The sequence below is a fragment of the Ylistrum balloti genome, unplaced genomic scaffold (assembly GCF_031769215.1).
Source record: "Ylistrum balloti isolate Yb309-2 unplaced genomic scaffold, AGI_CSIRO_Ybal_v1 Utg369934, whole genome shotgun sequence".
In the NCBI taxonomy this organism is placed as follows: Eukaryota; Metazoa; Mollusca; class Bivalvia; order Pectinida; family Pectinidae; genus Ylistrum; species Ylistrum balloti.
The window spans coordinates 774,493-793,448 of record NW_026782045.1 but is presented as its reverse complement, the minus strand read 5'-3'; the positions used below and the strand labels follow the sequence as shown (position 1 = coordinate 793,448).

The 18,956-nt window shown below is 37.7% G+C and overlaps 1 protein-coding gene across 1 annotated transcript; it reads right to left on the bottom strand.

Annotated features, from left to right (window-relative positions):
• Positions 1-1,263: 1,263 nt before the first annotated feature.
• On the bottom strand, positions 1,264-17,646 carry LOC132547108 (beta-1,4-galactosyltransferase 4-like). Its single transcript, XM_060210862.1, has 7 exons — positions 17,379-17,646; positions 14,815-15,044; positions 6,580-6,779; positions 5,957-6,079; positions 4,002-4,097; positions 2,331-2,475; positions 1,264-1,368 (listed from the first exon to the last, which is right to left on the bottom strand). Exons 1-7 carry the CDS (start codon positions 17,644-17,646, stop codon positions 1,264-1,266), a joined length of 1,167 nt encoding a protein of 388 aa, XP_060066845.1.
• Between the last annotated feature and the right edge of the window lie 1,310 nt (positions 17,647-18,956).

Below are 18,956 nucleotides of genomic sequence, written 5' to 3'. Positions count from 1 at the left end.
TCGTTATGTAAACAAAGTGGTTTGAACTAGAGGTCCAGCTTTGCTAAAGAGGTGTCATGAAGACTTTATTAAAAGCCGAAATCCGAGACTAATTACGTATTACTGGACCAAAGCTAGATAAAACCAGGTTTTCAATAAATTGCACTATGTATAAATACAATATTGGACCAGGACTTTGTACAATTGGACTAGGTCTAATACAATATTGGACCGGACTTTGTACAATTGAACTAGGTCTAATACAATATTGGACCGGACTTTGTACAATTGGACTAGGTCTGATACAATATTGGACCGGACTTTGTACAATTGGACTAGGTCTAATACAATATTGGACCGGACTTTGTACAATTGAACTAGGTCTAATACAATATTTGACCGGACTTTGTACAATTGGACTAGGTCTGATACAATATTGGACCGGACTTTGTACAATTGGACTAGGTCTAATACAATATTGGACCGGACTTTGTACAATTGGACTAGGTCTAATACAATATTGGACCGGACTATATGCAATTGGACTAGGTCTAATACAATATAGGACCGGACTTTGTACAATTGGACTAGGTCTAATACAATATTTGACCGGACTTTGTACAATTGGACTAGGTCTAATACAATATTGGACCAGGACTTTGTACAATTGGACTAGGTCTAATACAATATTGGACCGGACCTTGTACAATTGGACTAGGTCTAATACAATATTGGACCGGACCTTGTACAATTGGACTAGGTCTAATACAATATTGGACCGGACCTTGTACAATTGGACTAGGTCTAATACAATATTGGACCAGGACTTTGTACAATTGGACTAGGTCTAATACAATATTGGACCGGACTTTGTACAATTAGACAAGGTCTAATACAATATTGGACCAGGACTTTGTACAATTGGACTAGGTCTAATACAATATTGGACCAGGACTTTGTACAATTATTCAAGGTCTAATACAATATTGGACCAGGACTTTGTACAATTGGACTAGGTCTAATACAATATTGGACCGGACTTTGTACAATTAGACAAGGTCTAATACAATATTGGACCGGACTTTGTACAATTGCACGAAGGACTATTTCCAATTACAACAGTACGATGTAAAGCTACGTCAATTTGATTGGAACATACACATGAAACAAATGAGTAATTCCCTTATACTGAAATTTTAAGTATTGATTCATTGTTTGGGAAAACATTTTTTCGACACTTGTTCATCAATGTTAAGGTTGATCGCTCATTTTGATATAAACTGGTCAGCTCCGACGTCCGTTCACAGCGTGCGCATTCCTCCTTCCATTGACTTGTTTTTTCCGAAGTTTTGGAGGTGGTGGTTTAGGTGTCGGAATGGAAGCTATATACTGTCGAGTAATGAAAAAAATAAGACATTTATTTAATTTTTTCTTCTTAAAACAAGAAAATCTATGCATAATATCAAAAAACATTAAATGTAGAACATGATAACGGAACAAGAAAGAGAAAACACAGAAGTACAAAAGGAAGGACGAGAGAACAATAACATCTGGCGAAATGTTCCAGGAAGGTGAGCCCATCAACCAAGGATGATGTTATAGAGTTATAGGAGATAAGCACGGACAAATCTTTTCTCATTTTTTTTTTTTTTTTTTTGTGGGGGGTGGGGGGGTTAGTCAAAGGTATAGATTTAGGTCAGGGTAACCTTAAATTGGTACATCTCAAGGAGGGGAATGCCTACCCCAAGTGTGAAGTTAACGTTATTATCAGTATAGAATATATGGCCTGGGTCCTATTTTATGTAGGTGAAAGATAAAAAATTAAGGTCGCAATTACCTACTTTTGATACGCGACAAACCGTGAACCCATATCCAAAGTTCCTGTGTTGTGTATAAGACAGGGCCCTAATAAACTCGCTTTTGATGTACGTCAAAGGTCAAAGGGTAGGTCTTAGTGACCAAATTTTGAAACGCGACACATCATACCACCAAGATGAACCCATAATTAGGTATAAAGATCCCTTGATGAATTGTGTAGAAGATAGGGCCCGGGTATGATAATGGAAGGACGGAAGGACACAACGCAAAGCTGTAGTCCCCTCCGGTTGCCGGTGGCGGACTTAAAGATGAAAAAGGTAACATATATGAGAGAATCAATTTGCATGTACATTAAGTTCGGACTAGCTACGACACTAAAGAAGAACGATAGAGATAAGAAACCAGTCTGATGCAATACATGAAAGATTGAAAAGAAGGTTATATTTCACAGAAACATTAGGCTATATCAGACAAGAAATCAACTCAAAGTCTTTATACTCGATTTTCCACATGAATGAAAAAGAGATGCTCACGTGTTTAATTAGTTCCTCGTTCACCCGTACATACAGCCATGTAAACAATTTCCTTTCTTCGCGTACAACCAATGTATACTTGTCCTGCAGTGTGTTCAGACCATCTGTGTAAGTATGATTTCTTACCTTCTTTAAAACCACATTCCTGAAAAAAGGAAGAAAAGTCATTTTAAATAATAGTGTTTATTGGCAGTGACACTTTAATAATACAGACAAACATTTAGACACCACAAAAAGGCCAAACGGAAACCGAACAAAAACAGTTAGATAATGTGAAAAACACAACGCCATGCAATAAATACAAATAACAAATATCAAGGGAAACACTGTGCACAAGAGGAAAATTTACACGGAGATCATTGAATGTTCGGGAAGGGTAGGCGTTTTTTGCTTCATTGACACATTCAAGAAATGTCATGCTTTCAAGGATACGTAAAAATGTTCATATTCACATTCTTTTTTAAAGATATTTTACTGGGTGTAAAAGTAGAAGAAAATAAGGTTTATCTAACAAATTACGATGAGATATCGGACATCGATCACGTGATTTAATGCACAGATGTACGATATTAATTTGCTTGGAACTTTATATCCTAATGACCCCAGAGGTCTGCAATAAATGTGCAGTACTGGCATACATATAACATTAGGAACATTAACATTACACCAGCGGATTGAAATTCTTCCAAAACAACATTATTGAAAAACCGCACAAGTGAATATTTAGTGTCAACAGAATTCCAACATGAATATAACAACGTAGAAAGGAAATGGGATAATGTATTCTCTGGACGTGTGAGCAGGCAAACAATGTATACAACACCACCAGGCATATTAACGAGCATTGAACAACTTCATAACGTACAGGAAAGTGGGAATGTTAAAAAAATCAAGAAATCATGGCAACATCATCATAATTCAAACTCAAATTTCATAAAACTGGTGTAAAACATGAACAAAAGAAAGCTTTACACGGATGCATCTGAAAAAAAGTACAAAGAAATTTAGACAAGGTGTTCCGGAAGAGTAAGCGTCTTCTGCTTTATCGACAGCACCTGCCATGTAAACCTTGGTTAATCTAAGTAAGAAATGTCGTATTCTAAAATGAGAACAATGTATGCAACGGAACCAACAGGCAAACTAACGAGCATGAAATGCGTACAGCTTCATGTCGATCAAAGTAATAGAATATTTCTCAATGTGATTTCTCTGGAGACCATACAACTTCCATAAAATTGTCATTAACCAGCATTTTTGTATATACGAGGGACGTAGTCAATAAATTTCTCGTTATTTAAAGACAATACGTCATCAATATATCAGAAGGTGAAATTAAACGACTCGGCAAGGCCTTTGTGACCTGTTTTGATAAACTCTTCAAATTGAGATCATAGCGATGACCAAAATCTTGTCCTCTAGTCTTTGTGAATCTGCATATTTCAAAACCAGTGTTGTGAATTTATATTAGCTCTCCACATGTTTTGCACAGAATCATGATATTGGGAAACCTGCTCTTGAATCTTTAAATATTGGATCTACTGTGACATGAAACCTGCAATATGTTTAGGCACAAGGAGTGTTACAGTCAAGAAATGGAAAATTCACAAATGGCAGGCAATACACCTTCTACAACATGTCACTTCTTTCTGTCGTTCAATACCATAAACGTACCTCTCATTCACTTCGGGATCTCGTTCGTGGAAGAGGGTAGTTATGTGTCCGACTTTTTCTGACGGACGAATTACTTGGTAACCCAGACTATGAAATCTGAAAATAGAATGTTCATATTAAAATTTCAACATTTCTTGAATTGTGTTTTTCAACGTTATCATTTGCCTTCAGTTCTATTTAAACATACCAGGTCAAATGGTTTTGTACTATTCACTTGTTCTGTAGCACGAACTTATTTAATTTCTAAGAGACAAAATTCTTCCTAAATAGTTTTATTCAGGGCCTCTTTGGTTTTCAATTGTATTAAAAAAACTTCTTTCAGGTAAAGACTTCACTTTAAGATCAACTATAATGGATTGTGATATGAAAAAAATCTATTTATATATAAATATCCTTCTTCGTAATGCATATTTCAGTTTTATTGTGATATGAAATATTGCTGCATACTAAAACTGATGGCTACATCAATGAACACCACACAAAAGGTCCGTCCAATGTTATCCAGAGTAACTGGGATATTTAAAGTGACTTTATTGTTACTTTTCAAAACTTTATATTGTTACTTATATATCATTATGACGTCATGTTATTGTATTAAATAGTATTAAGAGACACAAAGCACAAGTATTCTGTTATGTGTCCATAGAATGATGTATTTACAGACCAGACTGTAAATCAAAACATAAGAATTTCATCATATTGTTCGTGTTATTCACGAAGCGGAATTCGATTTTATTAATCATGTTCCGTACAAACCATGGTAAAAACAAGAATGACGTCAGCAAAATTGTTATGTAGGTAACCTACAGATACCTTTATAGGACGTTTCTCTCGTAAACATTTTTGTTGCAATATAACAAGTATATAGACTTTGGCTATGTTTTGTAGACCTACCTGTCTGTAACTTCCATGCATGTACTTACCTGTGACTTACCACACACATTACCTGTGACTTACCACACATACTACCTGTGACTTACCACACACATTACCTGTGACGACTTACTCTTACCTATGACCTAAATACTTACCTGTGACTTTCCCTCAGCCTTGTGACTTAATCAACATACTTACCTGTGACTTTCCCTCAGCCTTGTGACTTAATCAACATACTTACCTGTGACTTTCCCTCAGCCTTGTGACTTAATCAACATACTTACCTGTGACTTTCCCTCAGCCTTGTGACTTAATCAACATACTTACCTGTGACTTACTTACTAACTTACCTGTGACTTTCCCTCAGCCTTGTGACTTAATCAACATACTTACCTGTGACTTACATACTTAACTGTGACTTACTACAGACTCAAGTGTGACTTAATTATTTATTTGTGACTTTTACATTCACTTTTGAATTACCTGTTATCTGGGCCTTATTTACTTACCTGTAACTTACCCACAGACTTAAGAGCGACTTACAGTCTGACATGTGATTTTCCCACACAGGTAACAACGTAACTTATAAAATTACTTTTTACTTAACCCGCAGGCTTTCTATTGACATACTGACTTGTGACTTAGCCCACATACTTAAGAGCGGCTTACAGTCTGACATGTGATTTTCTCACACAGGTAGCAACGTAGCTTATAAAATTACTTTTTACTTAACCCGCAGGCTTTCTATTGACATACTGACTTGTGACTTAGCCCACATACTTAAGAGCGGCTTACAGTCTGACATGTGATTTTCTCACACAGGTAGCAACGTAGCTTATAAAATTACTTTTTACTTAACCCGCAGGCTTTCTATTGACATACTGACTTGTGACTTAGCCCACATACTTAAGTGCGACTTACAGTCTGACATGTGATTTTCCCACACAGGTAGCAACGTAACTTATAAAATTACTTTTTACTTAACCCGCATGCTTTCTATTGACATACTGACTTGTGACTTCGCCCACATACTTACATGTGATTTTACCGACTTTCCGGTGACTTAGACTCAGTCTTACCTATGACATAGATTGTCGTCTTCACCTCCCCATACAAAGAAGCAGTTAGAGTAACCATTTGCTTTCACAAATTGTTTGTAGGTTACGCTCAGTATCCCTCCTATGAGTTTTTCATACAAAAGTCTGCAACATAAAAAAATATTGATGAATTTTAAAAGTTTGCTTTAGTTTTCATTCTGTGACAGACGCATTAAATGAGGAATAAAAAGGGGAGATAATAAAAAAAGTCATGAAAAGTTATTGATATGCAAAACAAGGTATCATGATTTGTTTCATATTTTCCCCCAGTGAATTCGTAGCTTGAAATAAAACTTCAACATTGAAAAGATCCCCATTTTATAAACAAGATGTTCAGCAGTTGTCTTATTTCTACGCGTTTTGCTATAAAAATATTTGTCGCTTTATAACAACATTTCTAATCGCACTTTTTTATGATGAAATACGTATCTGGATGCCTTATGATTTTAGAATAGTTACTTTGTGCTTCATGTTCAATCGTTAACGGTGTTGCATAAGAAACCCAATTAAATCGTCTCCACTTAAAAAGAGTTCTTAATAGCAATATCTGTTAAAGTCCGTATGCATCGAAATAGTATAACACGAGAATATATAGTCTCCCTTACTTGTAATCAAACATATCAACAAACGCTCCGATGTGGTGAATCTTTTGCTGGAAAAGGTTGTCACACATGAACAAGTTCCGGTCGTCCTCAATAAGTGTATCAACGTCATTAAATACGTAACAATCGTATTTGGCATGTTTCGAGGCTTCCACAAATCCTATATTGCGCATCATCCCTCTGTTGAAATGATTTTCAGGTGTCTGTGAAATATTCCACATTTAAAATCGTTCATAAAAAATAAACGTGCAAACGTGATACTATGTAATCCAAACTTATTCGTATTCAAAGAATGATTTGTGCTGAAGATGCCAGCCATCTTATCTTTAAAAAGATTGCAAACTGGATTGAATAATGTGACTATAATTGAACCTTCCCGTCTACATTCAGATATCTAAGTTTGATATAGGTCCTTAGCATCATTGACGAGTCCTAGAAGGACGAAACAGCAGTATGATGTAGCATCACTGACGAGTTATAGAAGGACGAAACAGCTGTATGATGCAGCATCACTGACGAGTCCTAGAAGGACGAAACAATTGCATGATGTAGCATCACTGACGAGTCCTAGAAGGACGAAACGATTGTATGATGCAGTATCACTGGCGAGTCGTAAAAGGACGAAACAATTGTATGATGCAGTATCACTGGCGGGTCGTAAAAGGACGAAACGATTGTATGATGCAGTATCACTGACGAGTCCTAGAAGGACGAAACGATTGTATGATGCAGTATCACTGGCGGGTCGTAAAAGGACGAAACAGCTGTATGATGTAGTTAAATTCATTTATAAGATATATTATATCTAAATTTAAATTCTCTACAATATTTGATTCTATTGTGTCTACCTCTAAATTTGCATTAAAGGTGTTATTCACGTGTGTGTCTTTTGTACAATCTTTGCTTAATATCAGTATTAGGTCAACAGAATTAGTTTATCAGCATATTTCACATACGAACATGCATTCTCATCAGATTTACAATCCTTATGTTTGAAGTAGCTCCAAATGATAATAAAAAAGTCTTAAAAACCTACGATATGCCATTGAAAAATGTGGCTAGTCTGTGATGTTTATCAAACAGTTTAGCTATAATTAATTCAAATGAAAGAATTATTTACACAAAGACTCCAGAAAACGTACAAGGAGAATAAGACCAGGTTCCAGAAAACTGTCCCTCAATTCCAGTAAGTTTGTTCATGTTCCTTAATGAGAACAACAGCGTAACCATCCACCACTGACAAATCCTAGTTTCACCGATGTTAAGTTTGAAGATTTTGTTAAAAAGTCATTATATTTTTATACTCATGCCGAACCCCTTACAACGATTAATTATAAGTATAATTTAGACATCCTTGTGTTTCAGGGGCCCGAGGTCAAGGTCAATGTCATCCATGCTATGTATAGAAAATCCTCAACTAATTCAAATTAAACACATAACAACTTCATTCTTTCATTGAATTTGGTCAAACTTTATACAAAGATTACGTATGAATATACTGTGGACATTGTTTCAGGGTTCAAGGGTCAAGGCCTTGGCGGCGGAGGTACTTACGACTTACAGATATTTTACTTTTTGTCTACTCAAAATCCTGATTCAGTCTGTTTCGCTCTAATACCAATTATTTCATGCAGAGAGTGTGTGTGGACCCATATATACTCTTTAACTATCAGTTGTATTGTTGAATTGTTGCGTACACTTTGTGGAAGGAATCAGTGCGCAAAGGTCAGGATAACAAGTCGACGGTGGCACATGACATTTAGACAAGAAATTCAAGAATCGGAGACTAGTATTGTACGAGACCACAATGAAAAATATAGAAAATGAAACGAGCTCAAAATTTCGATAGCGGATAAGCATTGATACAGTACATGTCGTCATTGTTTTAGCATTTGAATACACAAATGTTGCGTTTTAAGACGTCGGAAAAATGAAAACAGCGGAATATAATATCCCCTCACTTATCATCGATTGGTATTTACCCTGAGAATCAATATAAAAGGCCAGTTTACAATGGATGCTATTCAAGAGAACATTCTATGTGTTTTTGTACAATTCTCTGAATAAGAAACGTGTTGTTCACTTTTGTGTATTTTGTACAATTTCTGAATAAGAAACGTGTTGTTCACTTTTGTGTATTTTGTACAATTTCTGAATAAGAAACGTGTTGTTCACTTTTGTGTATTTTGTACAATTTCTGAATAAGAAACGTGTTGTTCACTTTTGTGTATTTTGTACAATTTCTGAATAAGAAACGTGTTGTTCACTTTTGTGTATTTTGTACAATTTCTGAATAAGAAACGTGTTGTTCACTTTTGTGTATTTTGTACAATTTCTGAATAAGAAAAGTATTTTCCACCTTAGTGTATTTTTGATAACTCTCTGTATTAGAAAGGCATCATTCGCTTGTGTGTATTTTTGTACAAAACTTTGTATTAGAAAATTGTTATTCGCTTGTGCTTGTTGTACAAAGGTCTGTAAAAAAATGTTGTTCGCTTGTGCTTGTTGTACAAAGGTCTGTAAAAAAAATGTTATTCGCTTGTGCTTGTTGTACAAAGCTCCGTAGAAGAATAGCATCATTCCTCTGTGTATTTTGTACAATGTACAATAGAAAAATGTTACTCGACTTTGTAAATTTTGTACAGTTTATATGAATGAGGGAATTGAAAGACAAAAGTATCAACAGCACTTCAAACACACAAAAGTAACATTTATCACTTGTTATATACGATATATGAAGAATTGAATTAAACTGTATGGCACATCAGGTTAGTCTTTTCAGTACTTTTAGTGATGCCAAAGGCTTGAAATGTTGAAATGAGAGAAACGACTTTGAAAAATAAATAAACAAAAAAATGTTAAAAAAGATATATAATAGGGAGCTTAACTAACATTATGATTACGTCATTTCAGTTTGAAAAAAAATGCATATGAAGAATATTGAATGAGAAAAAAACATTGTGTAGCGTTTGTTCGCAGCGCTTCAAACTGATTGTCATACCAGAATCTTGGAAGGAAACCGCGGAGTAATGTAGGATGATTCTAGTACCGCGAGGTAATGTAGGATGATTCTAGTACCGCGGAGTAATGTAGGATGATTCTAGTACCGCGGGGTAATGTAGGATGATTCTAGTACCGCGGGGTAATGTAGGATGATTCTAGTACCGCGGGGTAATGTAGGATGATTCTAGTACCGCGAGGTAATGTAGGATGATTCTAGTACCACGGAGTAATGTAGGATGACTCTAGTACCGCGGGATAATGTAGGATGATTCTAGTACCGCGGGATAATGTAGGATGATTCTAGTACCGCGGGGTAATGTAGGATGATTCTAGTACCGCGGGGTAATGTAGGATGATTCTAGTACCGCGGGGTAATGTAGGATGATTCTAGTACCGCGGGGTAATGTAGGATGATTCTAGTACCGCGGGGTAATGTAGGATGATTCTAGTACCGCGAGGTAATGTAGGATGATTCTAGTACCGCGGGGTAATGTAGGATGATTCTAGTACCGCGGGGTAATGTAGGATGATTCTAGTACCGCGAATGTAGGATGATTCTAGTAATGTAGGATAATTCTAGTACCGCGGAGTAATGTAGGATGATTCTAGTACCACGGGGTAATGTAGGATGATTCTAGTACCGCGGGATAATGTAGGATGATTCTAGTACCGCGAGGTAATGTAGGATGATTCTAGTACCGCGGGGTAATGTAGGATGATTCTAGTACCGCGAGGTAATGTAGGATGATTCTAGTACCGCGGAGTAATGTAGGATGATTCTAGTACCGCGGGGTAATGTAGGATGATTCTAGTACCACGGAGTAATGTAGGATGATTCTAGTACCGCGGGGTAATGTAGGATGATTCTAGTACCACGGAGTAATGTAGGATGATTCTAGTACCGCGGGGTAATGTAGGATGATTCTAGTACCGCGGGGTAATGTAGGATGATTCTAGTACCGCGGAGTAATGTAGGATGATTCTAGTACCGCGGGGTAATGTAGGATGATTCTAGTACCGCGGAGTAATGTAGGATGATTCTAGTACCGCGGAGTAATGTAGGATGATTCTAGTACCGCGGGGTAATGTAGGATGATTCTAGTACCGCGGAGTAATGTAGGATGATTCTAGTACCGCGGGATAATGTAGGATGATTCTAGTACCGCGGGTTAATGTAGGATAATTCTAGTACCGCGGAGTAATGTAGGATGATTCTAGTACCGCGAGGTAATGTAGGATGATTCTAGTACCGCGGGTAATGTAGGATGATTCTAGTACCGCGGGGTAATGTAGGATGATTCTAGTACCGCGGGGTAATGTAGGATGATTCTAGTACCGCGAGGTAATGTAGGATGATTCTAGTACCGCGGGGTAATGTAGGATGATTCTAGTACCGCGGGGTAATGTAGGATGATTCTAGTACCGCGGGGTAATGTAGGATGATTCTAGTACCACGGAGTAATGTAGGATGATTCTAGTACCGCGAGGTAATGTAGGATGATTCTAGTACCGCGGGGTAATGTAGGATGATTCTAGTACCGCGAGTACCGCGGGGTAATGTAGGATGATTCTAGTACCGCGGAGTAATGTAGGATGATTCTAGTACCGCGGAGTAATGTAGGATGATTCTAGTACCGCGGAGTAATGTAGGATGATTCTAGTACCGCGGAGTAATGTAGGATGATTCTAGTACCGCGGAGTAATGTAGGATGATTCTAGTACCGCGGGGTAATGTAGGATGATTCTAGTACCGCGAGGTAATGTAGGATGATTCTAGTACCGCGGGGTAATGTAGGATGATTCTAGTACCACGGAGTAATGTAGGATGATTCTAGTACCGCGGGGTAATGTAGGATGATTCTAGTACCGCGGGGTAATGTAGGATGATTCTAGTACCGCGTGGTAATGTAGGATGATTCTAGTACCGCGGAATGTAGTAATGTAGGATGATTCTAGTACCGCGGGTAATGTAGGATGATTCTAGTACCGCGGGGTAATGTAGGATGATTCTAGTACCGCGGGGTAATGTAGGATGATTCTAGTACCACGGAGTAATGTAGGATGATTCTAGTACCGCGGGGTAATGTAGGATGATTCTAGTACCGCGGAGTAATGTAGGATGATTCTAGTACCGCGGGGTAATGTAGGATGATTCTAGTACCGCGGGATAATGTAGGATGATTCTAGTACCACGGAGTAATGTAGGATGACTCTAGTACCGCGGGATAATGTAGGATGAGTCTAGTACCGTGGAGTAATGTAGGATGAGTCTAGTACCACGGAGTAATGTAGGATGATTCTAGTACCGTGGGGTAATATAGGATTATTCTAATACCGCGGAGTAATAATGTAATGTACCGCGGGGATAGATTCTAGTACCGCGGGTAATGTAGGATGATTCTAGTACCGCGGGGTAATGTAGGATGATTCTAGTACCGCGGGGTAATGTAGGATGATTCTAGTACCACGGTAGGATGATTCTAGTACCACGTAATGTAGGATGATTCTAGTACCGCGGGTAATGTAGGATGATTCTAGTACCGCGGGTAATGTAGGATGATTCTAGTACCACGGAGTAATGTAGGATGACTCTAGTACCGCGGGATAATGTAGGATGATTCTAGTACCACGGAGTAATGTAGGATGATTCTAGTACCGCGGGGTAATGTAGGATGATTCTAGTACCGCGGGGTAATGTAGGATGATTCTAGTACCGCGGGGTAATGTAGGATGATTCTAGTACCGCGGAGTAATGTAGGATGATTCTAGTACCGCGGAGTAATGTAGGATGATTCTAGTACCGCGGGGTAATGTAGGATGATTCTAGTACCGCGGGGTAATGTAGGATGATTCTAGTACCGCGGGATAATGTAGGATGATTCTAGTACCGCGGGATAATGTAGGATGATTCTATCACCACGACATAATGTAGGATGATTCTAGTACCGCGGAGTAATGTAGGATGATTCTAGTACCGCGGAGTAATGTAGGATGATTCTAGTACCGCGGAGTAATGTAGGATGATTCTAGTACCGCGGAGTAATGTAGGATGATTCAAGTACCGCGGGGTAATGTAGGATGATTATAGTACCACGGAGTAATGTAGGATGATTCTATCACCACGAGATAATGTAGGATGACTCTAGTACCGCGGGATAATGTAGGATGATTCTAGTACCGCGGGGTAATGTAGGATGATTCTAGTACCGCGAGGTAATGTAGGATGATTCTAGTACCGCGAGGTAATGTAGGATGATTCTAGTACCGCGAGGTAATGTAGGATGATTCTAGTACCGCGGGGTAATATAGGATGATTCTAGTACCGGGGGGTAATGTAGGATGATTCAAGTACCGCGGGGTAATGTAGGATGATTATAGTACCACGGAGTAATGTAGGATGATTCTAGTACCGCGGGTAATGTAGGATGATAGTACCGCGGATGTAGGATGATCTAGTACCGCGGGGTAATGTAGGATGATGTACCGCGATAATGTAGGATGATTCTAGTACCGCGGAGTAATGTAGGATGATTCTAGTACCGTGGAGTAATGTAGGATGAGTCTAGTACCGTGGAGTAATGTAGGATGAGTCTAGTACCACGGAGTAATGTAGGATGATTCTAGTACCGCGAGGTAATGTAGGATGATTCTAGTACCGCGGGGTAATGTAGGATGATTCTAGTACCGCGGGGTAATGTAGGATGATTCTAGTACCGCGGGGTAATGTAGGATGATTCTAGTACCGCGGGGTAATGTAGGATGATTCTAGTACCGCGGAGTAATGTAGGATGATTCTAGTACCACGGAGTAATGTAGGATGATTCTAGTACCGCGGGGTAATGTAGGATGATTCTAGTACCGCGGGGTAATGTAGGATGATTCTAGTACCACGGAGTAATGTAGGATGATTCTAGTACCGCGGGGTAATGTAGGATGATTCTAGTACCGCGGGGTAATGTAGGATGATTCTAGTACCGCGGGTAATGTAATGTAGGATAATGTAGGATGATCTAGTACCGCGGGGTAATGTAGGATGATTCTAGTACCGCGGGGTAATGTAGGATGATTCTAGTACCGCGGGGTAATGTAGGATGATTCTAGTACCGCGGGATAATGTAGGATGATTCTAGTACCACGGAGTAATGTAATGTAGTACCGATGATTCTAGTACCGCGGAGTAATGTAGGATGTAGGATGATTCTAGTACCGCGAAGTAATGTAGGATGATTCTAGTACCGCGAGGTAATGTAGGATGATTCTAGTAGGATGATTCTAGTACCGCGGGGTAATGTAGGATGATTCTAGTACCACGGAGTAATGTAGAATGATTCTAGTACCGCGGGGTAATGTAGGATGATTCTAGTACCACGGAGTAATGTAGGATGATTCTAGTACCGTGGAGTAATGTAGAATGATTCTAGTACCGCGAGGTAATGTAGGATGATTCTAGTACCGCGGGGTAATGTAGGATGATTCTAGTACCACGGAGTAATGTAGGATGATTCTAGTACCGCGGAGTAATGTAGGATGATTCTAGTACCGTGGGGTAATATAGGATTATTCTAATACCGCGGAGTAATGTAGGATGATTCTAGTACCGCGAGGTAATGTAGGATGATTCTAGTACCGCGGAGTAATGTAGGATGATTCTAGTACCGCGAGGTAATGTAGGATGATTCTAGTACCGCGGAGTAATGTAGGATGACTCTAGTACCACGGAGTAATGTAGGATGATTCTAGTACCATGGTGTATTGAATCATTAAGTTGAGGCTGATCAAGCCTATCATTGGATTCTTTAATGTCTTTTTTATAAGTGGTCTCTCTAATTAGTTTCCAACGCAGCAAAAGGTACATACATTTATTTGGTTACATTTACTTGCGGAATCAAATATCCACGAAAAAGTGATCGTTTGAAAACCCACTGAAATTGAGACCCACGAAAATATATGGTTTCACAGGAAAATGTATGAGGACTATTTAATTGGTCGCCTTTTCAGCGATATATCTTTCCGTTCTCCTTCATGGACTTCAACCATAAACAAAACACTAATCTCTTGGACGATGTATAATTTGTTAGACTCTGTTTCGCTCTTTTCTATGACGGAATATAATCACGAAAATTAGTTTCCTTGAAAATCACGTTAAAAGAATATATATATACACATGATGATTTTTTTAAACTCTCAAACTTCTGATGAAACCTAGAAAACTTTATCCATCTGAATTTTTTTTACCTGTTCCACTACATATATAGTATAGTCCAGCTGTTGACGCTGTAGTTTGGGCAAGACGTTAGCAATGAATAACTTCAGATGAGGGTCCCGATCTTTATATGGGATAATAATGGCTACCCGGAACTTAGCCTGACATTGCATAGGTCTCCATCTCCCAGCTACGGTATCCGCGAACATTTTTTCTAGGTGATTCCACTGATGATATTTCATTGTTATGGGTTCTCGTCCATCTGAAACAATACATAAAAAAAGGTTTTCAGGAAGGGCAGGTGTTTTCATGACATTTATCATATCAATGCTGTTCAATCCCATATTAAATAATGTAACGTTCCCATCATAGGAATAAGGGCAACAGTGACGGAACATCAAAGAACATGCGAGACTAACGTCATAATTCTACCTGGTTTAAAGCAAGCATTTCCATCGGATGTTTTTTCTCATGTATCACCGAATATGTATGTCGCCATCCATGAATGATTTTGTAAGCTTTTGTTTCGGTATATCAAATATAATTAAAAGCCGACATAACTTGCTACATAAGGAACAATCAAAGTAATGGGACTGCTCTCAAGGACAACTTCATGGTCAACGTTTAAATTCGCATTGATATTTGACGTTAATTATGCCTAAGTAAGTATGTATTTATAAATGTGAACGACCGTGCCTCTGTAAAATGGCAAACTAACAGAAATAGTTTGTCTTGAAAAAATAGACAAACTTTGTATTGACGAGATCGGAATATACCTCAAACTGTCCATTATTGTATATGCTGATGATACCGTTCTGTTGTCAGAAACATCAGATGGTTTATTATTAGCTAGAAATGAATTTGATCAATACTGCAATACTTTCCATTATACATTATTACAAAGATGTACAAAGTAATGTAATTCAAGTTGAGGTTTTATAAAGAAATCCCTTTTTATGTTCTGAGTAGTTTGTAAATCTGAAGTTTTATACCACAAGATTCACACAATGAAATATTCAGCTCAATACATATCACCGTTAACCTACACAGAAAATGAAACCCTATAAATATATATCACCGGTAACCTACACAGAAAATGAAACCCGTTAAATATATATCACCGGTAACCTACACAGAAAATGAAACCCTATGAATATATATCACCGGTAACCTACACAGAAAATGAAACCCTATAAATATATATCACCGGTAACCTACACAGAAAATGAAACCCGTTAAATATATATCACCGGTAACCTACACAGAAAATGAAACCCGTTAAATATATATCACCGGTAACCTACACAGAAAATAAAGCCCGTTAAATATATATCACAGGTAACCTACACAGAAAATGAAACCCGTTAAATATATATCACCGGTAACCTACACAGAAAATGAAACCCGTTAAATATATATCACCGGTAACCTACACAGAAAATGAAACCCGTTAAATATATATCACAGGTAACCTACACAAAAAATGAAACCCGATAAATATATATCACAGGTAACCTACAAAGAAAATGAAACCCGTTAAATATATATCACCGAAAATGAAACCCGTATACACAGAAAATGAAACCCGTTAAATATATATCACCGGTAACCTACACAGAAAATGAAACCCGTTAAATATATATCACCGGTAACCTACACAGAAAATGAAACCCGTTAAATATATATCACCGGTAACCTACACAGAAAATGAAACCCGTTAAATATATATCACCGGTAACCTACACAGAAAATGAAACCCGTTAAATATATATCACCGGTAACCTACACAGAAAATGAAACCCGTTAAATATATATCACCGGTAACCTACACAGAAAATGAAACCCGTAACCTACACATAAACCCGTATATATATCAATATATATATATCACCGGTAACCTACACAGAAAATATATCAAACCCGAAAATTAAATATATATCACCGGTAACCTACACAGAAAATGAAACCCGTTAAATATATATCACCGGTAACCTACACAGAAAATGAAACCCGTTAAATATATATCACAGGTAACCTACACAGAAAATAAAACCCGTTAAATATATATCACCGGTAACCTACACAGAAAATGAAACCCGTTAAATATATATCACCGGTAACCTACACAGAAAATGAAACCCGTTAAATATATATCACAGGTAACCTACAAAGAAAATGAAACCCGTTAAATATATATCACCGGTAACCTACACAGAAAATAAAGCCCGTTAAATATATATCACAGGTAACCTACACGGAAAATAAAACCCTATAAATATATATCACAGGTAACCTACACAGAAAATGAAACCCGTTAAATATATATCACCGGTAACCTACACAGAAAATGAAACCCGTTAAATATATATCACCGGTAACCTACACAGAAAATGAAACCCTATAAATATATATCACAGGTTACCTACACAGAAAATGAAACCCTATAAATATATATCACCGGTAACCTACACAGAAAATGAAACCCTATAAATATATATCACAGGTAACCTACACAGAAAATAAAACCCGTTAAATATATCTAAAAGAAAAATGGGATTAACAAATGAATAATAATTTAAGAAAATAATTCACTTACGAAATGTTGACTGATTGTGAACACAGTCTGGTAAATTACCCATGAAACTTGTTGGCTGGTGCTGCGTACTCTCCCGTGGTACTTGTCCGTCAGACGTTGTAATATTTTCTTCCGTTTTGTTTCTTTCTTCGTGTCCTTTATCTGTCGTGTAGCGACTTAACAAATCATCACCAATTGTTCGTCTTTCGGAGTTAATTTTATGTGTAACAATCAACGTCACGGCCATCTGATGTATAATTAATGTAAGTAAAAGCAGACCTATTACCATGGTTCCTGTCTTTGAACATATCGATGTCGGGACTCTCAGTACCCGTGTCATATACCTATAAAACATAGTGTCTCTCTTTTTCATTGTAACGAATATGAACATCCTTAATGTACAAATTTCTTATGTATATGACCAGTATTGAGACGCACACATGGACACACACACATTGACATATAAACATGAAAAACATTTGACAAGTACTGTCTTTTAATATTCAGCTTAGGGCGGTATCATCTAACGCGGTCTGTTATCACAAGACTGGAGGCCATTCCATTTAACTTTCTGTGTTGTTATCAATTCTGCAATTAGTGGCTAAGTGATGAAGTGATTTAGTTTCTGCTATATCTATTTCTCCTGGGAAATACCGAAAACTAAAAGAACTCTCAAAATAAGCAACGTTTACAATACGTTGCCCATTGAACCTAAAAATGTTGTGATAAATGTGCCGTCTAATTGTCTATCTGACGAAACAGGAAAAATCAGAGTTTGGAGGAATGAGTCTATTGCCTGGCTTTTGAAATACATACAGTTTTTGTTAATAATACATACAGAAAACTGCAAACGTACGTATTGCAGCCGTGATCAATATTTTGGATGTTTTGAGATGAAAGTGTTTTGTTTTTTGTTCTCCATTTAATCAATCGTATTTACATTTACACGGCAATTCTCGTGGCCATTATGACGTCAGTATTGCCTGCATAGAAACGACAACGATCCGCCGTTTAAATAGCTGTTCCATTTAACGGCTGACACTGTCGATAATAAATGCTGTAGGGGGACATTACTTTCTGTGCCTTAGCTTTCGTCTACCGGTGTCCCTCTTCGTTTCCATACCCGCAATCATGTGAATTCTAAAATTACAGAGATAATTACGTATTTTCTTACAAATCGACTTTACTGAAAACCATGCTATCAAATAAAATACATTTCCCCCCCCCCCCCCCCCCCCCCATGGGGCATGAACCGGGGTCCCTGGCCCACCCTAAATTTCCCCAACCCTGACATAGTTTTTGTTATTTGTGTGTTTATATGATTTAATCAGGACAATGAGAGACAATATTGATGAAAGTTAATTAGTAAGAAATGATTTGCCGTGGTAATGTAAAACCACCTTCCCACCCCTATATTTCCCAACCTTTTTCATAATTGTTTTTGTATTATTTAAGATTAAGGAACATAATCAAGTAAACTGATAAGAAATTTAGTGAAGAAACAATAATTGAAAACAAACTACAAAGCGGCTTCACTTTACCAGAAAAAAAAGGGGGAGGGGGCGGGCATTTCACCATAATGGTGAAATGAACCGCGGT

Coding starts and splice junctions, on each gene's coding strand:
- LOC132547108 (XM_060210862.1), bottom strand. CDS start 17,646: ATGGTAATAGGTCTGCTTTTACTTACATTAATTATACATCAGATGGCC. Junction 15,045..17,378: donor TCACAATCAGTCAACATTTC/GTAAGTGAATTA, acceptor GTATTGTTTCAG/ATGGACGAGAACCCATAACA. Junction 1,369..2,330: donor ACGAGGAACTAATTAAACAC/GTGAGCATCTCT, acceptor ATTACTCGACAG/TATATAGCTTCCATTCCGAC.